Source organism: Glossina fuscipes, unplaced genomic scaffold (assembly GCF_014805625.2).
Source record: "Glossina fuscipes isolate IAEA_lab_2018 unplaced genomic scaffold, Yale_Gfus_2 2, whole genome shotgun sequence".
Lineage (NCBI taxonomy): Eukaryota > Metazoa > Arthropoda > Insecta > Diptera > Glossinidae > Glossina > Glossina fuscipes.
The window spans coordinates 2,072,651-2,097,232 of NW_023998416.1; the positions used below are offsets into that span (position 1 = coordinate 2,072,651).

The following is a 24,582-nucleotide window of genomic DNA, read 5'->3' on the forward strand; positions in this document are numbered from 1 at the left end:
AAGCAGATTTGCAAAGATAATTTGTCACAGCTGTGCTCATGCTTAAAATATTATATTGTGGAAAACATGAATTTTTTTCGAAGCTTCACTGTCTTCACTCATTTCATTTTGTTAAAAGGACAAACGTTATACGGATATCAAATGCAATAGTAGCGTAATGGTAATCGAAAAATTTGGAATATTTTCATTTATCCATTTATTTATTCATAAGAAATTTGTTGAGATAAGTCGAATTGAGGAACTTACCATAGAACTTAAGTAAGAAATCATGTACACTTGTATTACATTTTTTTTCTTTTTTATTGCGAAATTCATGTAAAGTGAATCGCTTGAAAGTAGGCAAATATTTTTAGCAAGTTCTACATAAACATAGTATAAAAATTTGAAAAGCATCCTTGGATTTGGCAAATAGTTTTCTTTCGATTTTATCTCATTTTATTTAAGTTAACTGAAATTCAGCGGGTTCTGATCTGAAATTTTCAACTAAGCCAATGAACAGAGCTTCTACGGGCACTTAACCATTAAGTTGAATCAACTCAAAATGTCGTAAAAAGCGATGAGAATGCAAGAGTGTATTAAAATGAATTGTGTAAAAGAGCCGAAGACATCTTGCCATTACCTAAATTGGATATACGAGATGAGTTGTACAGTAAAAGGTTTGACACCTGAAGTACATTTCAGCATAGAGTTCAACAAATTTATTAATAATTTTTCGCAGATGAACGTTAACAATATCGTAACAAGCTTGCATTTTACTGGGTTTCATATCTATTGTTTAAATTGAAATTGAGTTGGATTATGAGGCATCACATCTAGGCAACCAAATGATTATGCGACCCTGAATAAATTGTCAGTTCTTTCTTTGTCTCCGAGAGAAGGCTAAAAAATACTATAAATGTTCGTAAATAGCTGTTATCTGATTATAGCCACTTTTCATAAAGACATCTAACAGTAACTGATACCATGCATAATAAATAGATTTATCTAAAAATTTGAAACAAATGATAACTAAGACTATCTATAATTTTTATTGAAAAATGGCCGTGATTCACGTACAAGCATGGCCGAAATATAAAAAAGGCTTTAATATAGGTGCCAACTTTAATAAAAATAATTAGTCCAAATCGATATATATAAGAATTTTTAAAAATTATGTAACCGACGAATCGAACAAAGACTCAGTCGCTACCATGAAAAACAGCAAAGGTCTGGTAAGAAAGAATATTATACTCGGCTAAAGCCGAACCTCTAATATCCACAAACCTTTTTGCAAAAAACTTTGTTAAGATGGAATGTTAATACTCCTTAACGCTGGCTGTGGATTGCCGACGCTCACAGTGAACCTCTCTCGAGAACGCCCGAAGCGGCTCTACCATATGTTATGCTCGTAATATATATAACACATATATCAAATATGTGACTTAAGAAGGTCTACATAAAATGAATTGAAAATTGAATAAAATAGACGCGACCTGCAGAACTCCACCTTCAGTTTGCTTGAAATCAATGAAAACATAACACTTACGCATCCACTAAGCTACAGCCATACTCTACCTCTTTCTCTTTCGTCACTTCTTTTTGACCGTCACCCTGTTACACATACATGGTATATTCCTGCACGATTGGTCATATTTAAAAAAATAAATAAATGAAACAATAATAGCTTGAAATGTTATTTCCATCGCGGCTTAACACAATCCTGCGATACATACCATTAAGAGCTTTCTGCTGCAAAAATAGCGTTAAGCTCGGATATCTACGTCAACATGCACGTGCATGCATAAAAAAAGCAGACATGAATATAACAAAAACTAATTTTTAAATTGTTGTCCTTTATGGCCTGCAATCCCCTTCTACCCACCACTCACACCCCTATTAGGCAGCAGGTTTATTCATTTTATGCACAAAATAACGAACTAATAATCGATTTAGGCATGTCCTTCGATCCGTTCTTCCGTCCCAAGCTGTCTGGTTGGTAAGCATGGATTTAACGAAAGCACTGGAAGTTAGGAAGGAAATAAACCGAATTGTTCAAAGGGCACGTCTGCGGTACAGAATAAATTGAGAATAACTTTTTCTTCGAAAGGGGAAAAAATCGATATTTTACAAATCGCATATAACCATAGAACCATATATTCTACGGGCGATCTGCAAAATTAGAACGTAGTGACCGAACCAGCTAATGTTTTTGAAATAAATATTTTGGACGCGAATGGTATGTCGACAACCGAATATGATGTTCCTAGTTATCTGAAATATTAATATTCATGCGTAGAGAACGATTTCGTTTAATATTCTTCTCCAAACATTTTGTTCTTCTTCATATACGAAAGAGCTTTGTGAATAAGTTTCATTTCTAAAAGCGTTTATTAGAGTGATTAGCCGGCAGAGTTGCATATGTTAGTTTTTTTTACATTACTTTGTAATTTTTAAAATTTTTTAAAAATATTTAAATTTTCGAAAAATTGAAAGAACATTTATTTTGTCAAATACTTGATGCACAAATGTGCATAGGATCAAGCTCTCGCCGCTTACTCTATTAAAAATTGTTTTTTTCATTATCAACTTCTTTAAGAATAATAGAAAGAAAAAAATGGAATTATCCTTTCTCCTGCATACGCAATTTCAATACACATTTGTTGATGTCAATAACAGTAGAATGGAAAGCATGCCCAGGAAAGGAAAACAGAAACTGAAATTAAAATTAAACACTTTATTCTATAGTGCAGAAAGGCAAAGCGGAAAAGCTGCAAATGGATAAAAAAAAATTTGCAAAAGTCGCTTCATATCTGTTTAGCACACAGCACCTACATAAGCGAGCATATATACATATATATGTACATATATTGAAGCATACACACTTACAGACGCCATAAATTCACATAGATATGTAGAAACTCTATCAATTTGCAATAAATTGATAGTTTAGTAAACGTAAAAAGAACCTTATCGCTTATACGTATAAGCATAGATGTGTGTGTGTGTGTGTGTGTGTGTGTGTGTGTGTGTGTGTGTGTGTGTGTGCAGGCAAAAATCCATGCATGCATATTCGTCTACACTCTTAAGTACATAGTTAAAGCTTTTGTTTACCCATACCCATGCGCGTGCATACACATAGAGAGATTTTCCGAAATTACTAATAGATTTTTATACAAATTTTTTGCTTCCTTTTTACTCTTTTGTGTCTTGCTTATGTTTGAAATTCTTACTTTCGTTTCGGGCTTACATTCCTCCATTTTGGAAAAGAAAAATCTTTTACATTTTTCGTAATTCTTTTAAATGTAATTAATGAACAAAATTTCAATTTCTAGCATTTGTAAGAGCTACAAGGTTACCGTACCGTAAATTTATCGCTTTACTTTTCATTCATTTCCTCGGCTGTATATTCGGGCGGCATGTGAACGTCTCATATAGGTATCTAGCGTCACTTTATTAATGGCTAATGGGAATTTTGCTCTTCAGGTACCATTTTGCATTATCTTATCGGTGATCGGAGAGCTATAATCGTGCTTGGAGGCGTTAAAATCAAATTTGTACGAGATGGGCGAGTCCTATGGTTGTTGATTGATGAGACGTAAATATGAATTCTTTCATGAGGTCATACTTGACAGAGCTTATAATTATATAATAAAATATCTAATAAGGCATAAATTCGTTTAAATATCTGCGTCAGTTCGAGATGGTGATTAAAATTACGGGGGAAATAGATAGTGATTGTACATTCCCATTATGCAAAGGTGTAATTGAGAATCCATTAGACAAACAAATAAAAAATGTTGAATAGTTTCTAGCAGAGTGAGTAATATCGATAAAACCAATTAGAGCTCGTTAAACATGCACTAGCTGAACATTTTTTCCCAGACTGTGCGATCCGATCGAGCTTGTTTGCCCAAGTTGATACTACTTCTCTCTCTATGCATAACTTGATCATAGTTTCTAATTAGCATTTACTTTGGCTTTTCGCCGATGATAGGAGAGTTTTAAAAATTTCTGCAAGATTTCATTCATTCATTCGTTATATCAAATATATACATATATTATACGGATTATATATCGAAAGCACATATATATCATAACGTTTTCGACCGTACAATATACGGATTATAGGCACGTTTTAAAGTATAACTTTGAAAGCAACAGATTGAATACGGGTCGTCCACAAAATTTTTAACGATATTCCAAAATGAAAATCAATTTAAGAAAATCCTTTTAGCCCAGTGTGAAATCATTACTAATGGATTGATATAAAACTGTTTTACTCTTCTGACTGTTTTCTATACTGCAAGTAAAGGCATGTAGTTAGTGACACATTGGAAAGTACACATTTTTTTTAACAAAACGTAAGCTAGTAGTACACTAAAAGCGTATCGAAAAGTAATTTAACAATGACGATAAAATATTATGGATGAGCGAACAGGCAGGAAATTTTTGATTATTTAGTTTTTGCAAAAGGAAAGATAAGTCCTTGATTGTTCTCCCAATTACAAAAGTTGGTAGTAAATGAAAAGTTTTATGGTGTTATCAGTAGGAAATAAAAAAAATTAAACGAATTATAGCTTGACTGATAATTCTAATAAAAATATATTTTTAATGATCGCCGTTTAAAACTTGATTAAATGAAGTTTCCGATCTTTCAATCCTTGCAAGTATGTTCCATGTTCTATGCTCTCAAGATTGTAAAATTGCATCGAAAAAAGACTTTGTATCGAGCATTATCTTTTGATATATAATTATTTAATTGCCGGTTATACCGTCGGAAATGAAACCATAGTCAAATTTATTTGTCCTTACAATATCGAAATTAAAGAGAAAGAAATTAAATCGAGTCTAAGAAGGTAATTAACTGTATCTTACTTATAGCAGGCGGGATTTTTATCACCCGCTTGGGAATCTATATAGACCTTTATAATAAGTTGTCCATAAGGTTTTAAGTTATTAAAGAGTTTCTAAACCCAGATGTTCCCATACACAAATTTATAAACTTTCACTTTGGCAAAAAAATTAATCCAAGTTTAAGTCGTTGTCGTTAACGTAAGAAAAAAATGATAAGGAAAAAGAGACAATGTTAAAGTTTAACTCGCGATTTTAATACCGACTGTTAAGGTCGATTAACGAAAGCGGTAAATCAACTTCGAATCTGGGCGGTGATCAAGAAAGTACGTATCTGTCGCTCTTGCAAAAAATTGAAAAGATGGAATACTGCTAACCTTTGACGACGGATCAAGAAATGGATATTTAAAATTTTCGACCAAAATCCATCTATTCATCAGGAAGGAAAACAATATAAAATTTGCCTTAGGTCGACTATACGTTTATCTTAAATACAAACCTTACAATTTTGTTACCTTCTAACAATGACTCACTCGATCAAAATTTAAACATTAAGTTATAAAAAATTAATTTCTTTATTTACATGCCTGATTAGCTATAATCATTATTATATATTCGCATTTAATACAAATTGAATTCAAAAGTACGTTATGTCTTTAAGGTTGAAGCTTGTCCGTGAATAAGTTTTTATTAAGAAACTGTTTACACAAGATTTTTGATTACAATTCCTATGCTACTATTGTGATGACAGGTCTTTTAAAATAATTCAATATAAGATTGCTTTTAGCATTTCTGGGATTACGATATTTTTTATAGACGGATCAAGTCCTTTTTCAATATTAAATTGTACAATTAGGCTGCGAGCATTGATGTTAAATTGAAAATTCCGGTTAAAATGGGAACGCTAAGGGATAGTCAGGATAAGGACAATGAAGCGCGCAAATAGTCGGCTTTGGCGACAATGAAATTACCACTTCTTTAACCAACATCGCTCGTTTTCCATTCACTCTGAAGGCGAAGTGCTTACATTGTTCGCATATGTTGTTAGCCGATGTAATAGGTTAGTAATTTTCAGATAAAAACGTCTACACAGGAAAAGCTCAAACAACTTACTAACCCTATAACCTTTTAGCTGCTATCGTTAGCAAACCTTATCATAATAAATCAGGAGAATGTCAAGAGAATATTTTTAGTATGACACACATACGTTGACATTTTTATTATTATTTAAATCATTATCATTATTATTCTTGTGTGTGATGATGTTAGCGTTGATGAAATAAAATGAAGTGTCTTTCGGGTTAACTAGGTCAAGCGTCTAAAAAATAAAGACTTTGTTTTCCATATATAACAAAAAAATCTAAAAAAAGCAAAATGCTTACGAGGGTTTATTGAGAAAGGGTGCGTTCATTCCTACAATTATGAAGTAGTTTAGTGTGACCTCTTCCGTTTCGAATGTTACATATAGGATAAGGAGTTCGTACTGTGCTCGTACATTGCTGAGAGTTACGTCATACGCAATCGATATAATTGTATTTGCTTAAGATTTCATTTTATAGGTATTTTTTACCATTGTAGAAATTTCAATACGCAACGAAACGTTACGCATAGACTTGAAACACAATACATTTTAAACAATTGTACCGAGTTTTGGCACTTTTGTCTTCTAGCACTCTATAGCTGGGAAATTTTATTTCTAAGAAAAATGCTTGCAACGTATTTCACGTCTCTGTGTAAATTGCATTTCGAGGAGAAATTTCGATCTGCGATGGAATTTGTTTGCTTATCAAACTGAAAATGAAACCAAATTATGATCGATGTAGACTAAGATTGCGAAAACCTTTTTTTAATTAACTATTTATTTATTTATATTAAGTTTTTAAATTTCAAACGATATGATAAATGTTATATAACTGCATGATTACACATAAATAAAAGAGAGATTTATTTTAAGCAAAAAGTTTTCATTTGAAGCGCAGAGTAAACATTTGATAAAACTTTAAACAATTGATTGCCTGCTCAGGCTTGTTTCTGTCACAAATGCTAATATTAATGTTTAGTTTATTTTATCGATTTCAAATTATTTATTCTCATTAATGTCTGGTTAGTGTCGGTGTGAGTTTGGTATTGAAAATTTTTATAGGGTATTTCAAACTTACACTGTACGCGTAGATGTACACGTTTACTAATGGAGGGTGGTACACCATTTGAAGCTACGCATAGATAAGCAGCCATATGCAAACGACTCACTTTGGTTATAAGCAAAAGTTCACCATCAACGACGTTAACTTTGTACGAAAAAGAAGAGAGAATTTTTAAATGCAATGCAATAAACAAAAAACAAAAAAAAAAAAACAAATTTTACTTTTGAAACTTAATTAAAAAAGTTGAAAATATATTAAAATAGCTTTGTTAATTGACAGCTCGTACCGTGTTCACCGCCTATTAGCATTTCTTCGCCATCCTCTCTACGCCACATTACATATGGCTCCGGATAGCCGCGAGCCTTACACATTAACGTAACATTTAAGCCTTCACGCACCACCATATCATTGCTTGTCATAGTTTCCACTATCAGAGGCGGTACTGTAAGAATTCATTTAAATTTTATTAAGAGATCTTTAAGTTTTTATACCTTTTACATATACTATGTATTAGTTACCTACTACTTGTAGATAGCCTTTCCGTGAACGCATAGGGTCAGTATTAACTTGACACATATACCAGCCACGATCTGTTTCTTCGACTTCCTTAATATGCAGATACCATGAACGATGATCATTATATGTTAGACTAATGCGATTATTTTGTGATATAACGTTATGATGTATAGAAAGTATGGTCTGAGTATCGACACGAACCCAAGCTACCTATTATAATGGATAGGTTAAATAAAATTTGTAATAAAATCATCTTTAAGAAAACTGAAAGGATAGATAGGATCTTTTTTTTTTGAAGATTTACTAAACTAAGATAAAACCGTAGAAATATTTTCAATCATTTTTGTGCTAAAATAATCAAGATTGACATTAAATGACAAAGAATGGCATTCATTTTAATATTCCGTACGTTATTGTGTAGAGAAACCCGGTAGATGTACACTTAGTAAGTAAATTGAAAGAATTTACATTGAAGAATTATTACGTTGTTGGCTTTCTCTTTTAGCTGTTTTATGTATCTTTTACCGACTTAAACAGTTTCCAAAGATGATATAAAAAAGTGATTATAGTGGCGTAAAATCGCTAAACTTTTCAGACAACAATTTTTGTTTAACATCATAGATGTTTATAATCTGCTGGATTATGTGAAAATAAATTCATTCCCTGGCTTCTATTTCTTGATTTCTAACTTCTCTATCCTACAGATGCTTTTGGTAAATCGTTCTGCTCATTTACAAATGAAAATGTATTAGTGTAGCTTCCCAAAGGCGACCAATGCCAAGAATTTAAAAACTTGAGATGAATTCATTGGTATCGATGACGAAATCGACTTTTGATTTATACATTTTGAAGTTCAATTTCAGTTTATTTGCAGACTTATCCGCCTGAGTAGCCGAAGGGGAGGAATCTCGACTAGCAAGTCAATGGTCGTGGGTTCGAATCTCAAGTGCGGTAGAGTTTTTAATAAAAAGCCGATAGCCTTGGATGCTAGTGCTTTTAAGAGTTTAGTCTTAGAATTTATTTCTCTGGCGAAATTAATAATAATAATAATAATAATAATAATAATATTTGCAGACTCATCTGGTTTGCGCTCATGCAATAATTATTATTAATATCTTCTGCAATATTAAAGTGCAGGTACTATGAACATGTGCGTTGATAAACTTAAGCTTAGCTTACGATGAAAATAAAAAATTAAAGGCAGAATTCAAAAGTTAACGACAGCTATACGACACGGACTGAACTTTAGGCAACGAATTAGACAAGGAGAATAAGTAATAAGTATCAATCGAATTTTCACTGAGAATCTTGGAGTTATCAAGTCATTAGTTATACCATTATGTACAAAGCTTGACCACCAGGTAATGCCTGCATTCTTTAGAAGAAGAATTGAAACTAATTTCTTTCCAAAGTTCAAGTTAATAAATTTCGCCATTAATTAACTTGACCGCGTATGTTATGCTTACGATGAAGGCTCATATGGCGGCAAGCTACGTCTTAGGTTCAATCTAAGAGTTTGCAGGACGAACGGCAAGAATTATTTTCGAACGGTTACGATAGAGCTCGTCTATAATACCGCTATGGGCGTCGGATTTTCAAAGTATTTCTTTTTTTTCATTTTTTTTGTCACTTCTTCTGTTTCTAAAACGCAAAAAGCTATTAACGATAAGTCTTTCAACGTTCAGAGAACTTTTTAAGCTAATTAAATCAACTTTGATATAGGCATCACGGTTTAGAGGTAAAATAAAATACCGCTAATGTGTTTTTCTGAAGCTTAGCGTATCGCTTTAAAAATTCAATGGATGAATATTTTTTGAAAAAATCCTAAACAACGACAATTTTCTAAAATCAGTTCTTTGAAAAAATGCTGGTCTGATGCTGCTCCTCTTAGATTGTGATTTCTTTCGCTTGTTATTGTAGGTGCAAAGCAAAGCTGTAGCCTGAAGCTAAAAGTGGCCGAGCAAAAAATTTGGTACTTTGCAAGTGCTTTCTTGCCTTTATTTTCTTTTTTAAATGTGAAAAAAAAAAATTGTTATGTATATGTAGGCTCTTTCTCTTCCACTTCCTTCCAACATTTCACTCAAAAACCCGCATGTTAATAAATCTTTGCAGTTTTATGCTCTACACGACAAGGGTGTATTAAATATGTGCGTATGTGTGCAGCACCCAGATGAACATGAGAAGAATGCAATTGTTGTGTTGAAACTAAAAGCTGAAATTTTTGAGACTCGTTCTTTCACAAGGACGAACGCTATCGAAAGTGCTTCGGATCGACGACTTTTACGATCACTTCCCATATAACGACTTGTTTTTAAAATTAATTTTATAAACAAATGTAGCATCAAGTATGGCATTTAAGGGTGGCCCGTCGCCCACCACAGTTTTTTTTATTTATTTTTGTATATAAGTTTAAAAAATTATTGTACCGCAACATGGCCTAACAAGTATGCGAACGTGATTAAAATAAATCATTAGATGAAAAGTGAGAGATTATGATATTTTTAGACATGAAAACGCTGTGTGGTTTCTGCTCGTTTTGCGTCAGAAGAAAAATGCAAAGTTTTTAATTGATAGATGAACGCTTAACATCAATGGATTGGAATTAAAAATTCCCTTTTATCAAATGCTTCAATATTGATAGCAACACTCCCCACCATAATCGTTACGAGCTTTTAAGCTAATTATTCCTATGATTTGCGGCATGTTTTGTGAATTCTTAGTCGATGTACACAGATGTTCATAAAAATGTGTAATTCAGCTTTCAGATGAATTTTATGTTAGGAAAACATTACAAAAAGCACTTGCAGCCGTCAAAGTAAGGAAACATTTATTATATAGGGCAACACTCATAGCCGTTTATACCCATTTAACTACACATCTAGATCCCCAATGCACACATCATCAATCAAAAAATACTCCCTTCCATCTTCTTCAATGTCACTGTTTCCCTTGTCGCTAGTGTTGTCGTTTGGTTTTTTGAATAATTGATGTTAAAAGACATATCATTGAAAGCTTATGGTTTTATACTTTGCTATCTATACATATATACATATATATAGATGTGTGCATGATATTTCTTTATCATTTATTGACGACAAGCAAATATTGATACAAATGTTTTCTGTAGTTTTAATATGCAACTCAAACCCAGACATTAGTTGCGGTTTTGAAAGTAGAAGAAATTTCTAGTGATGTGCATTGAAAATAAAGAATGCACATCAATTTTGATTTATTAGTGAAGTGAAACGGTTAAATTGCTTGTGCACGTATGTGGCGTATGTGTGCGGTTTATTCACTTACTTTGTAGCCTTTTAAATTTTCCACAACACATGCTAGCAAAGCATCTCTACCCACTGATACAGTGACATTTGCTACCGGTTCAGCAAAACGTGGCATATCAGAATCTAAAGATTGACAAATCAAAAACAAAACAAAAAAAAAAAGAAGAAGAAGATTTACTAAAATTAGTTGATTTGGACTCACTTTGCTTGCAATCAAACTTGCTTACCTTCAACTGATGTTTGCGATATTTCACCAACACCACCGCCACCGCGTGTATGTTTGCCTGCAAATTTTTAAAGCGTAAAAAACCTTTTAATCAAATTTCATTTTTATTTAACTTTAACAAATTTTATTAAGTCACTTGTCCAGAAATAAAACGCATTTGAAAATCCGTTTACTTAACACACATTTCTTTATTGCAACTAAATTCGTTTTTCATGTAACAATTTATTAAAATGTTCTGGTTTAAAATTCAGGCCATAATAACTAAGGACAAGAGATACTGCATTTGTTGCTGTTGCCTGGCTATGCCAGATTACCATAAGTATTAAGTAACGCAAGAAAGCTTTCAATTTTATTTTAGTTGCGCGGCAAAAATTTAATAAAGAAAAATATATAAAATATTTTATGTATGAATCATGTCGGGAAAAAAAGCGAAAGTTTTCCTTTTTTTTAAATTTCGTTTAGATTGACTTTGCTTTAGTTATATATATAAAGGCGGAATTTATTATAAATACTTACTATGGTATTTCAAGCGAAGATTAATTAGGTAATTATTTTAAAATATTCCGTCCTTTCTTAAGTTCATTCATTCTTTAATTCCATTCTCTTTGTAAGTCAACTAGGTCCATTCGGAGACTTGGCTAAGAAATTGTTTATTTTGAAATTGGAAAATCGTTAATTTTGCTCTGCTTTTCAGTATTAATCTTCTCTAGAAATGTGTGAGTTTGAAGCCCCTAACTTTAAGAATTTCATTTATTATATTTGCAACGGAAATGTACAACTGTAACCTGCAATAAACAAATGGTAATAATTATAATAGTAATCGCGAAGGAAATGTGGTTCTGCAACTTTTCTTATCGTTCCCTCTTTAAGTCCGAAGACTAAGAGAATTCAAGAATACACTCAAATCTGCTCCGACCTCCATTGAATACCCTAAACCCTTTCACAGTTATTTATATAATCGCTTTTTAAAATAAGGTCTTATATGGGATTTGATTGAAAAAGTGGTTCAATCCGAATCGTTTTCTACAGCGTTCATGCTTTTGTCAAAGCGCGCCAGTGTACCATATTTCATTAAAATATCTCAACAGCTGTGCCCTGTAGGCCGAACACAAGAACACAAAGACGGATAGGCTTTGATCGATTCGGAAAGTTCAAGAAGGGGTTTAACATTTATGCCGAAAACTCCACAAGTGTAGATTTAGCGAAATATCCTTACAATGAGAAAACCAAAATCTGTGGTACCGTCCGTCGGGATAAACAGTGGACTAGTTGCCATACTAAAACAAATAAGATTGAATGTGAATAAATATGTACATATAGCCCGGGAAAGGATAAGTGCTGCTGGAAAAGTGAAAGCTTAACAAACATAATAAAGTCACCATGATTTCAATAATCCATCAGGTTCTTCATTATTGCGAACTTCACCCGGTGTGAGAGGATCTTTTCTTGTAAGCATCAGCGGTATGTAATGAGTTATTACATACTCTGACTTGAGATCAGTGCACTTTCCCGTTGCTTTCAAATCGTAGTATTCCCTCTTTGAAGGGGATGCCTCGAAATTTTTCAAAGAACTACATATATATATATATATCTACTTTCTTATAAAGGAATATATGTTTAGCTATAATTTTTTTTGAAGACATTTAAAACACTTTCCTTACTTTAGATAAGCTACGAAAGTGTTGAATCGATTAGGTCATATATACGAGTACGCTTCGTATTTCAGCAAACTTTTTGTGCATCTCCTTCAAGAAGAGATATGTTTGCCATGAATTACTTGTATTACATTAAAATTTCTTAAACTTAAGATGTCAGAAAAACTTTGATACATTAATTTTGTCTTACAGTTTGGAAGATTAAAGACCGGGCAAAGCGGATCGTTACTTGGCCTATATTGCGGAAACTAAAAAAAAATAGTTTTTTCAATTAAGGAAAAATTGAAAACTAAACGAAACATTTTCTTTGTTTTTAGATGGCATATAAGTGAACAGCAAGTATACCCAACCGCCGTTAATCTGTATACAATTATCAAAATAATTCAAAGTTGATAATTGCTGCTTGCCAGTACGTGCCAATGAGAAGATGAAGAAGTTATAGTTCCCTTCTTTCTTTTTTTTTTTTTTTCTATTTTTCTTATATATATTTGTGTTTACAACACTAATGTGTGATGTTTTGCTCTCTTTGCCTATAAATTTTTCATATCTCCTTCGTTTGTATACGAACACACCTTATGTACACATCGTTTATATTCATATTTATATATTCATCAACTTTAGTACTTATGCCGACATGTTATAAAGCTAATATATTTAACTTTTATGCCCCTTCATGCATGAACGCCTGTAAAAATACTTTAAAGTATCACTTTTTTAAATTTAAGTGCGTACGAGTGCACGAGTTGTTGAGAGAGTAGTGGTTAAATGTAACTAAATGGTTTTTGTAAAGGCATGTAAAGCGTACTTATTTCAAGTCGAATGACAGGAATTTATGCGTAGAGACGTTTTGAAGAATGCAGGCATTAAAGCAAATCTTGAAAAATTCATTTAATATAAAAAAAAAAAAAAAAAACAAAACAAAAGATAAATAATATTAGAAATGCAAACAAAAGCACACTAAAAAAAAAGTTTACTTAATGCTAAAGCAAAAAGACTTGCTTGCATCTCCACTTGTTTTCTTTTTTTATGTAATTTGTCCAATGGGTCGCGGGTGTGTGGGTATTTCCGCTTTTTTATCAACATTTTCCCTTCAATGCGTTTCTCTGCTTTTTGCGAAAAAAGGCGTTAAGGCGTTTGGGTTCACTGTTTTATTGGATTTGTTGAGGTTAAATGATATTAGTCTGGTTTCTTTTAATTTTATCATAAATGTTAAGTAATAATATTTCAAGAATATTAATTTCTTTAAAGGATTTGTTTTTTTTTTTTTTTTTTTTTTTTTTTTTTTTTTTCTTTATGCAAGTAGTTTAGTAGTTTCATTTTCTACCATCCTTATTAAAAACAAAACAAGAGTATCAAGAACAGATAATTTTTGTAAAAGAAAAATAAGTTTGTAAAATATCTTCTGCAGCACTTAGGATTTGCACATATGGTGCTTGCATGTGTGAATGTATCCGGTACTATGTGAAAGAATGTTAAGGAAAAATTATATTTTTTTGAAAATGGTTGGTGGAAGCAGTTTTTCCTGCATTAAAAACACTAGCTTTGTAAACTACCCGTGTCGTCTTTTTTCTCTTTTTCTTTTTTTTTTTTTGTTTTCGTTAAGGAAAAAGATAATAAAAGTTTACGCTTTTATAACCAACACACATAAGAGATGCGGATGTAAACTGATTTCGTCGTTTTGGGTTTGTAACAAACGCTAGTCGGCGTTAGAGATTCTTTTAGGTGTGCATCTACAATCAAGATAATTCCTTTCAATAAATTTATTCATCTCAATTTCTCGGTCCAGTTTTTTATCTTGTTACGTTTTTAGTTAATAAACTTTCTAAAATAAAGCGAAAACGTGAAGACACAACTGAAAGTGCAAGAAATCCATTCCATTAGGAGGAAATAACACAACTAATATTTTGTACAGATATTCTTAACTATTACCCGCTATCAAGTATTAAATTCATACGTAGCTTTTACCGCCACTTTCGTTACCCTTACCCGCGAAAGATAGCAAATATGTGGCAAAAGGAAACACAAAAAAAGTAAGAAAAAAATTATTTTCATTTTAAAAGAATGTAAATTTTATAACTATACAAAGTGCACATGTATAGTGTACAAGCAAATATACGTTAAGAGACGTCGAGACTAACGTGCGCACACCTACCGACAGGTAAAACATAAAGTAAATTATTAAGAAAAACTTGCATATATGAAAAGAAAAAAACAAAAAAAAAAAAAAAAGGAAAAAGGAGAAAAACCAAAACAAACTTCCTGTCTTTATAGTTATTATTATGAAAGAACACAACACAGTAACATTTACTAGCGCAACCATCGTTACCACTACCACTACCGGCACTGCCATCATTATCAAGTAAATTTTATAGATTCAATTCTTTGTTGTTGTTCTTTTGTTCTCTCTCTCTCTCTCTCTCTCCTCTTCTCGATACTTTTTGTAAAACATAAAAATTCCATTTTAAGTTCATATTAACCAAACGATCCACCATTACTTACTCATCCTCTTCCCGTTACCAAGCGCTATTGTTCTTGCGGTTTTCTGGTCTTGTCGGTGGCTGGATCTTTACGACATATGTACGTAGATATGTGTAAAAACGACAAATGAGCTACAAAATGTTACTTTTTCTCTTCTTCTTCTTCTTCTTCTTCTTTTTTTCTCCTTTTATTCATGTTCTTATTTCTTTGCTTATTTATGTAAGCTTTCGCTTTATTGTTCTTAATACTCATATGCAGGCAAAAGTTTTGCACTTCATTTGACTTTTTAAGTGCATATAAAAAAAAAAAAAAAAAAAACAAAAGAAACGTAACATGATTTGAGGCAAGTTATGCTGTACCTATTTACAGTTAGCAGAGTCTACTCTTTCAGTTTTCTTTTTGCTTTTTGGTAAAATGTCTTATTGTTGCTAACTAGCAAGCTATTTATTTCCAAGCTAATTGCAGATAGTGCGCATTGAAGATATCACAAATAAATAAGAGATCAAATAAATATTACATTTTGACCAGGATATTAGACAGTAAGGGAAAAATGCAGTAACAGAGAACCAGCCAGTGCTAGCTAGATTTCCTATACCTCCTTATGTTATCATTCACTCTGCTACAAGTCATACGTTATTGCAGGAAATATTATGTTAATTGAAAAATTCGCCGAGTGAGAGTAAGCCAGTTTTCATTTTTAACTTACATACATAGTGCACTAAGAGTTATTTAATATGTACCACTTAAGATTTCCCATATAGGTAGGACTAGGAAGTATATAATAAAGTGACTACTTATATGAAGCACTAAGGGCTACTACACAAGGGGTAGATATCATTCATTTTTATTGTTTCCAACTTTTACGTTTCTGGTTTTATATAAAAAATATCTCTTCTTAGGGGAAAATTAAATGGTCAAGCCTAGAATAGTTGATTCTATTCCTTATTACTTCTTCATTCTTAGAAAGCGTTTATTAACGCAAAGTGTCGTAAACATTTTTGAAATTTATTGAAAACTACTCCAGTTTTTAGCTTTTGTTGAAATGTTATTACACCTCGTGTGATGAGAATTAAAGCCCATCTTAGTGCGAGAAAGGAACGATTAATTTATGAGAAATTTTCGCGATGTGTTGGAATGTTCTCCACTTCTAAAACATTCATTTCGTTGAAGATTTGGCTCCGGGAATGCCAACTATTTCCATTTATTAAGAGCTAATTGTCCTCATCATTAAAATTTCAGCCTAACTAAAGACCCGCCTTTTTTGGGAGATCTTAAGAAAATTATTTAGAATTCTTCTTTAAATATGAACATATCATAGTACATTACTTTACGAGAGTATAAAGTTATAATATGATAGCATGATTCTCATATTGCTTAAGATGTATTCTACAAACTTTCAACCCAAGGCTTACGCTCGAAAAGCAATGAGGCAATTAAATGTTCAGACAGGCAGATGGAAACTTTAAATTTGCTTCTTTATGTAGATACACTTTTCATGGAAAGTTGAAATGTTTGCAAAAACGCTATATTTTCCTTATATTAATGATATCCGACGATAAAACAACAAGTAATAAGTCAGATAGGAGGACGAAGCAAGAGATATGTTGCAAGGGAGTTTTTACATTTTGCAAACTGAACTTTTTATTAGCGTTTACAGCCTTATTATAAAATTCTTAATTTTGCTTTAATATGTAAATTATTCTTAAATTATGTTTGATTTATTTTTTATAAAAAGAATATATTATCATAATACACATACCTATCGTGCATTGCAATATATTGTAATGCACAGAAAAGTAATTCAAGTTCATTTGAAAACCGCAATTTTTCCATTTTCGTATTTGTCTTTTTAAATTCACTTATCATAAACACATGTTTTCTAACATAATTCATTCTTTGTTTATATTTTTCTATGCGTTTATTTTCTTTCCCTTTATGGTATTATTATTATTATTATTATTATTTTTTTTATTTTTTTTTATTTTTCATATAAAATCCAACACTCATTCATTCGAACATCAGCTCTCGCCTGCTTGAGAGTGTTTGTGTTTCGGTTCGTGTAAATGTAAGTGAATAAGTGTCGCAAAGCTTTTGTACGTGCATAAATTGCAATTTAAATGTTTTCTTCCCTTTATATACACGCCCTTGGCGTTGTTGGCAACAGTAATTATTTATCATAACAGTCGCTCTTTACACTGTGACAAGCAAGCAAAATAAATACACAAATAAGCAAATAAACAAACAAACAAACAAGCAAATAAAAAGTTCACACAACATGCATGCAACATATAAATTTTAAGATTAAACGGTAAGCGGCTGTTGAGAACAATTTTTTTGGTTAAAATTTTTGCGATAATTTATGAAAATATTTTTAAAAATCATATCACTTGTTAATCAAAATTAATAGGTTTGCTTTTATCTTTAATGAAAGCAAATATACACAAGGTGCTCGTTTCGCAATCCGATCAAAACCCATGCTATAAGGTTTGGCGGGAAGTGAGTGTTGACATTCAACAAATACTAATTAATCGAAACACTGTAAGCGGAATTGATGTAACTCTCAAAGAATTTGCTTGGTGTGAGAAATTCATTGCAGTAAAGTGTATTGAAGGGTTGTCCATGGCTCAGGCTTACGTTTAAATGTTGAATGGAATAGTTAAAAGTTGAAAAAGGTCGCGCATCATGTCCCTGACACGTGAAACTGTCCTTTTTGATGGGTAAATTGTTACCCTCAACACTTCATTTGTTAAAGCGAGAGCCGCCTTATGACTAGCATTCAAAGGTGGCTCCGGTGCAACGGTGAGCAGTACCTTGGCACAAGCTTCTATTGGACTTATCGGACTTGCTTGGTGTTACCGCCATCTGTTATTGTTGTTTTGAAGGTACTAGCACAGATGAGCGCGCCAAGACAGGGTTCAAGTTCGATTCCCAAAAATATTACTTATTATTTCGCGAGAAACGTAGCAGTTTTCGGCCACAATATGGCAAAAAATCAGTACATATGTTAGGAATAAGAAACGATTGTGGATATAATATTTAAATTTGCTAATAATTAATATCGCCTTGCAAGCAAGTAAAAATAGTATTTCAAGCTAAAAGATCAAACTTTTCGCAACGACTACACCCTGTTTCTAATATTGTGCAGCACCTTCTTGTCTACAAAAATAGACTAACGTAGCTTTTATGTATAGCAACCAAAAGTATGCAATTTATTTGTTTTGTTGGATTGCCTAAAACTCGACAAAAGAAAACCAATAAATCAAAATTTCTTTGTTTATTTTGTTCATTAATACTTTGCTAATATTCAATAGCTTTTGGGACAGACCAACAGCTACATCCAGTGCTATACAAAAAATTGTTTTCAATTATTTTTTGAAGAAAAACACGGTGATATTACAGTTTGGTTCAAGAAAGCCATTGTGTTTTTCCTTATATAGTGCCCCACATTAATTAATTACAATTTTTCGGCTTTCATTTGATAGAAATTTTTGGCATTTAAAGCGATGCGTATCAAAACCGAATTCATTTTATCTCGTGTTTAGATTTAAAGGTTTTCTTTCTTGATATAAATACATGAGCTATTACTTTGAGATGGCCATCAAATGTGGACAAAAGTGAAGAAGAGAAAGAAGGAGAAAGAGTGAGAGAGAGAGAGAGAGAGAGAGAGAGAGAGAGAGAGAGAGAGAATCGGAATACTGTTGACTGTGAAAAAATCAGTAACAGCGTGAATACAGCTTTTTTCTGCTTTGTTGACGTTATAAGAGTACTGCACATTACGTAATACTGCCATAACTGACTGCAAGTACGAGCAAGATAAGCAATGAATAGTCTATTCCTTCCAAAGGTAGACATTAAGGAATGGATTTTTGATTAGGTAACAAATTACTTTTTTTATTCGATCAGACGATTTTAAGGTTTTCATATCTGATTAAGGCCTTTGGGGAAAATGTTAATAAAGGAATGTTAGTCGCAACAAGTACGCATGGATCAGCTGAGTAAAATGAAAAGTTTCTTCTTTTTGGCGATTGAAATAGTTATCAGAATAAGTCGTTCTAATCCAGATAAAAAATATTAAAATAAAGTTTTTTAAAAAAAAACCCTAATGTTGTTAACATTTACAATTTTTGCTTTAGTAATAGAAAATACCAGTAAAGTATATGGGCGATGGGAGTCGCCCTTTGTTTAGCTCAACCAAGACATACAAGGAAAGGCAAAAGGCAAACAAAGAATCGGAAATGTAGACTCTTCAACAATAGAATTTAAAAATGGAATGAAATTTTCATTTCTCCACTTGATCTCATTTCTCTGTGCTTTCTTATGATTATTTTATTATTTTTTTAGATAATGTCTGTAAACAAAAGCGTGCACAAGCAAACCGCTATCAAATGCCTTATATATAATATATATAAAAAAATATCTGTGTTTGTTTGTGCTTTTGACTGGCTTTCAACTGCAGCTCCTTCTGGTGTTGCTAGACAATAAATAGGCGAGCAGAGGGTGAATTGGGTAGAGATAGTGTCGGAGAGCACATTAAAATCAATAAACTTTTCTGTTTAATTTGTTTTGTTTTAGGGATAATTACTTGAGAAAACCTTAAGCTCTTTTGGGTGAAAGAAGAAAAACGATAACAAGACGATAACAATACGTAAAAACTTTATCCACACTTAACTTTCTGTTGAACATCATGAAAATAATAATAATAATAATAAATGATTATCGATAAGAAAGGTTTTGCTTTGTGTTAACAGAGTAAATCTCTTTCGTAGAAATTGTAAAGAGAGAAAATATATTTTTTCATTTTTTTTTTGGGGCTACATTGCGGAAATAAATTCAAGTTAATGGAATTCAACCAGACTGTATTATCTTAATTCATAAGAATTTTAACTAAATTAAAAAAATTGATTCCTTTAAAAAATTTTATCTCTTAAAAACAAATAATTTTTTTTATTTTGGTTGTAGTTATTAGTATTATTATTATTGTTTTTCATTTTATTTCCGATTTGCAAAAATGCAACCACAAAAATTATTCCTTAGAGTAGTTATAAGAGAATTAGTCGAATAGGTAAGAATCGCGACTACGAAGTGAGTGTTCATGGGTTTACATCTCAGTGCGATAAAGTGCACTTCGGTTGTAGCTGTAGTGAGCGGTCACTTCATAAAGGCGTAACACTTACCGTTGGGGCACACAACCACTAGGTTGCGTCCAGCATTTCCCTTGTTCATTTTTTCATCATTGCGTTATGCGAATAGGCACCGTTCCCTGAATATCATAAAAAAAAGGAACGGACGTAAGCACACAATCTCTCGCGGCAGCTAGCTAGCCTATGATAGTAATTTAGGTATAAACCCCACCTTAACAGTAAAAGGAAAAATTAGCAAAGAGTAATCATAGTATCTTAAAGGAAGGTCCACTCGTTGTTCAACCTAGCCAACCCAGCCAATGCACGAACTTCCATAACAGTAGGAAGGTATATCTTTAAAAGTTTGTACTGTCCATTTTGTAGCATTATGTATTATTGTTAGGTGACCGTCAGGTTAGTTCCCATGAAGTCTTCTTTTAAAAACTTTGCTGCTGTCTGCCAAGACGAATATGTGATACAACTCGTTAAAGTTTTTACAAGGGACCCGTAAAAGCGTTCTGCGCGACATTGAGCTAATCTAATGCGTTCATTGCATCTTGATGACCTTACCCGAACGTTGCAGTCAATCTCTTTTAATATGGATAAGCTATATTAGTTTTATTAAGAACAAAGCTCTTAGCATCCATTCAGCTAGAGGCGTTAAGTGGACTACAAGGGAACTACTTCCATATAAAGAGACCTTTATGTTTGGACTTCACTTAAAATTACATAGTGTGAGCGGGAGTAATTTTTCTGCACTGTTTCAAGCTTTCCACAGTAGCAACAGTAACTAGAAAACCAAACTACCGCGACATGTTCTAAGCATAATCTTACTAATGATATATACAACATTCACACAAAGCTCTTTTGGCATCACATGTTACGCCTAAGCTGTAGATTGTAGATGCTAGAGACGGCATCTGATCGTAAGTGAAATTATAATTTATTTATTCTAAGGTAAGGCACTCTTGAATGAAAGTAAAATCAGCATTAGCAGCTAAGACTATCGGCTCTATTTTTAAAAAACGCTGATGATGATTAGTATCGTCCTTTTAATAAAGTTGAATATTGGCCGTCATAACATAGGATAATTTTCGTAATTGCAGACTGGGGGGATAGATCTCTCAAAAATTCACTAGTGTTCGCCAGCTGTGTCGCCAAGGCAAAGTCTTGTAAGCGCAATCGTTTTGATCTTAAAAATGTTGATTGGACACAATGCTGGAAAAAGATAAATACTAGCAATAGAGTACGGAGAAGAAGATAGTATTGTCGATTCTTTCTTGACGAATCTGCACATTTCGCTGCTAAAAATATAACAATGCTTGCTCACATAAATAACAATAAAAAAAAATAGTGTCCAGAAGAGAGATTGTCGGAAGAAGAAAATTCTAAATTCTAAAGTGTCAATGAAGTGATCTCAAAATTTTTCGAATTCTTCGTGCCGGTGTTTAAATATAATCCCTAATCCTGCCAGACCTCATTGAACGCGACTACACTTTTTTTGCTTACTGTTTACGAAAAGAAAAGTAGTTTTTAAACTAATAATTTTTTCTCCAAATAAATAAAAGATTCATTTATAAAAAGAAAAATCGAAAATCAATATTTCGAGACATAAGCTATAACTGATTTGCCAAATATCCATATCACTTACTACTGTTACGAATGCGTTAGAGAAGTGCTATGGCAATGATTGCCTGACGATTAGTAAGAAAACTCCTTCAATTATCACGGTCCTGGTCGAAGAACCGTTGAGCCATGTTGCAGTTGAGAGTCCATTTCGATTCCTGCTCTGTATTGTAAAAAAAAACGTATCCCTAGCATTACATTCTGCTAACATTTTCAGTCTCTATACCGACTCGCAATATTTCATCTCCCGTGATGTGTGTACAAGCATGAAATCGAAGATGTGGATTGACAACGTATGATTATTCCACAATTTCCTTTAGATTATTATGTAAAAATTGCATGCTTAACCTCTCAGTGGAATATGGGAAAATGGTTAAATTTTTTTGCTCCTATAGGTGAATATAAAGATATTTGGCTGAAGTATAAATATGATGATGTTTCTTGGACGAGATGCTTTCCTATAAGCTATATTTTCCTTGTTTATCTTTTTTTCTCTTACTATCAGGGTTTCCAAGGTGGGTTAATATGGAAATAAAAATGCTCACATTGCTTGGTTAAGAGTTTCGTTTCTTCTTCATTTTTGTTTTAAAAATAATTGAAAATTATTTAAAATACTTTTCCATTTTCCAATAATCCAAATCCAAATCCTCTTTAAAAAGCTGATAAGCCTTTAATAGTTTGCTTTTGCAGTTTTCAACAAATAACGTCAGATACTATGAAGAATTTTTAATTTGTACGTTCGTTCTCCCTTAAATTGTGTTGTTATCAGCTTTTTCGTAAGCAAACTTATGTATTAAAGCGTATGCCATACAAAATTATTCTATAGCTTTGCAATTTCGTTCTGAAAGAGGGTTAACTTATGTGTTTAACCAGTAATTCTCGCATATGCGTTACCAATTTTTTTTTCATTCCTCTGAATGGTAGGATTGCGGCTTTACCATTTTTTGCCGAATAAACAAAACAAAACAAAAAAATCCACAAAAACTATGTGCATAGTCTGTTCTTTGTTAAACATTTCTCTTCTCTTTTTTCCTTGCATCTACGCATGCTGTAATACGTTTGCCTACGTTTTTTTCCGATATGGTTTCTTTCTTTGAGGTTTTTCAATTTCGTTCTCCTTATACCTTAGACCGAGGGCGTATACAGATCTAAATTTAAAAGCTCATCCGCCTCGTATACTGTTCAAATGGGAAAATTCATGAGAGTAAAGCAAGTTGGTTAAATGCACAAATGCACACAAACATGTATCGCCATAACTTTTTGTTTTCGCTTTTTTCTTTTCTTTCTGTAATATTTTTGATGTTAGTAAGTATTAAAGATATTTGTTTATTACAATAAAAAACCTCCACTTACAAAAAATATTGCACATTAGACTTGTTGTTCCCTATGGAAGTTACATTTCTTACTGCAGATAGTTAGACTTCCGTTTATTCTTGTTCGCCTATCGCTTGCTATCGAAACGATTGCGGCCGGGGAAAAACTGAAATGGAAACCATAAATGCAATGATAATATGTTGGGTGCCAACGCTGGTTGTTACAAAGCAAAAATGCTTTGCTAAGAAAGTTTGCAAAATTCTTTAGCATATTAGGTCAGTTAACATACAATTGGGCGAAGCTGCTAGGAACAATCAGTCGTTATCATTGAAACGAAAAAAAATATCAAAAAGTGCGTGTGACGTTTCATGTGAATACGTCAAATAATTTTCTTCAGAGATCCGCCTGAGTGGCCGAGTAGGCAAGAGTCTCGATTAGCAACTACATGGTCGTGGGTTCAAATTTTAAGTGCGGTAGAGTTTTTAATAAAAAGCCGAAAGCCTTAGATGCTAGTGCTTTTAGAATTTATTCTCTGGCTAAATTTATAATAATAATAATAATAATAATAATAATTTTCTTCAAGATGGGAGTGTTTTTGAGATTAAAAAAGTCACAGAGATTCAAAATTTGTGTGGGATTAGAGTTCAACTGTTGAAGTGTTTATCTGAAATTTTGGTATGCAGGTCTAGGATGGATAATATTGAACGCAAACAAAAGGACTCAATTTGTTCACCGGCAAAAAGGTGTGGAGACTGATGTCGATTATACACTAAATATTCTTTGCTTTTAAATATTCCGCCGATCATTCTTTTGGGAAGTACAGCCTCATATTTCTACAAAGGTTTTCATCCAGTTAAGACATTTATTTGAAGTGATGAAATTATTGGGGGCTTCTGCTACTACAACAAACCAGCTATGTAAAGCATTCGTTATCGTATAAGCATTTTAGATGAAAAACCTTTGAGGTCTAATAAGTACTATTATTAAAAAAAATTGTTATTAATATGGTAAGAATGAGATGGCTAATGGGAAGAAGGTTAGGAAGAAGATGATTTAACCGAGCCAATAGGGATTTCGCAGCTCAGCAACTGTAACTTGTCAACGAATAGTCGCAATGTGATGATATTTTGATTTGTTTGTAGGTTGGTACAATTGGAAAATCATATCATGTCAATCCTACGGACTTATTGATCGATATGTTACGTAGTGGTGTCTATAGAGAACCATATATAATGCACTATAAACATCCCATTTATAAAAGTTAAATGGCACGCGCAGAGTTAAAGAAATATTTCCTTTCTATTTTCTACATTGATTGAGTCTAGATTTTTCTTTCTTCCTTTCCTACACACATGCCTGTGTGAGTGCATTTTACTTATATATATTCATAGC

General features: G+C 32.5%; 1 protein-coding gene across 4 annotated transcripts in view; it reads right to left on the reverse strand.

Annotated features, from left to right (window-relative positions):
• The window catches only part of LOC119633102, a 98,474-nt gene that overhangs the window by 26,448 nt on the left and 47,444 nt on the right, over positions 1-24,582 (reverse strand). For all 4 annotated transcript variants that reach the window (XM_038026340.1, XM_038026341.1, XM_038026339.1 and 1 more), the window contains 5 exons: positions 10,999-11,055; positions 10,791-10,894; positions 7,493-7,700; positions 7,261-7,416; positions 6,990-7,118 (listed from right to left, as the gene is read on the reverse strand). In XM_038026340.1, coding sequence (XP_037882268.1) covers positions 6,990-7,118; positions 7,261-7,416; positions 7,493-7,700; positions 10,791-10,894; positions 10,999-11,055 — 654 coding nt within the window. The remainder of the gene's footprint in view (positions 1-6,989; positions 7,119-7,260; positions 7,417-7,492; positions 7,701-10,790; positions 10,895-10,998; positions 11,056-24,582) is intronic.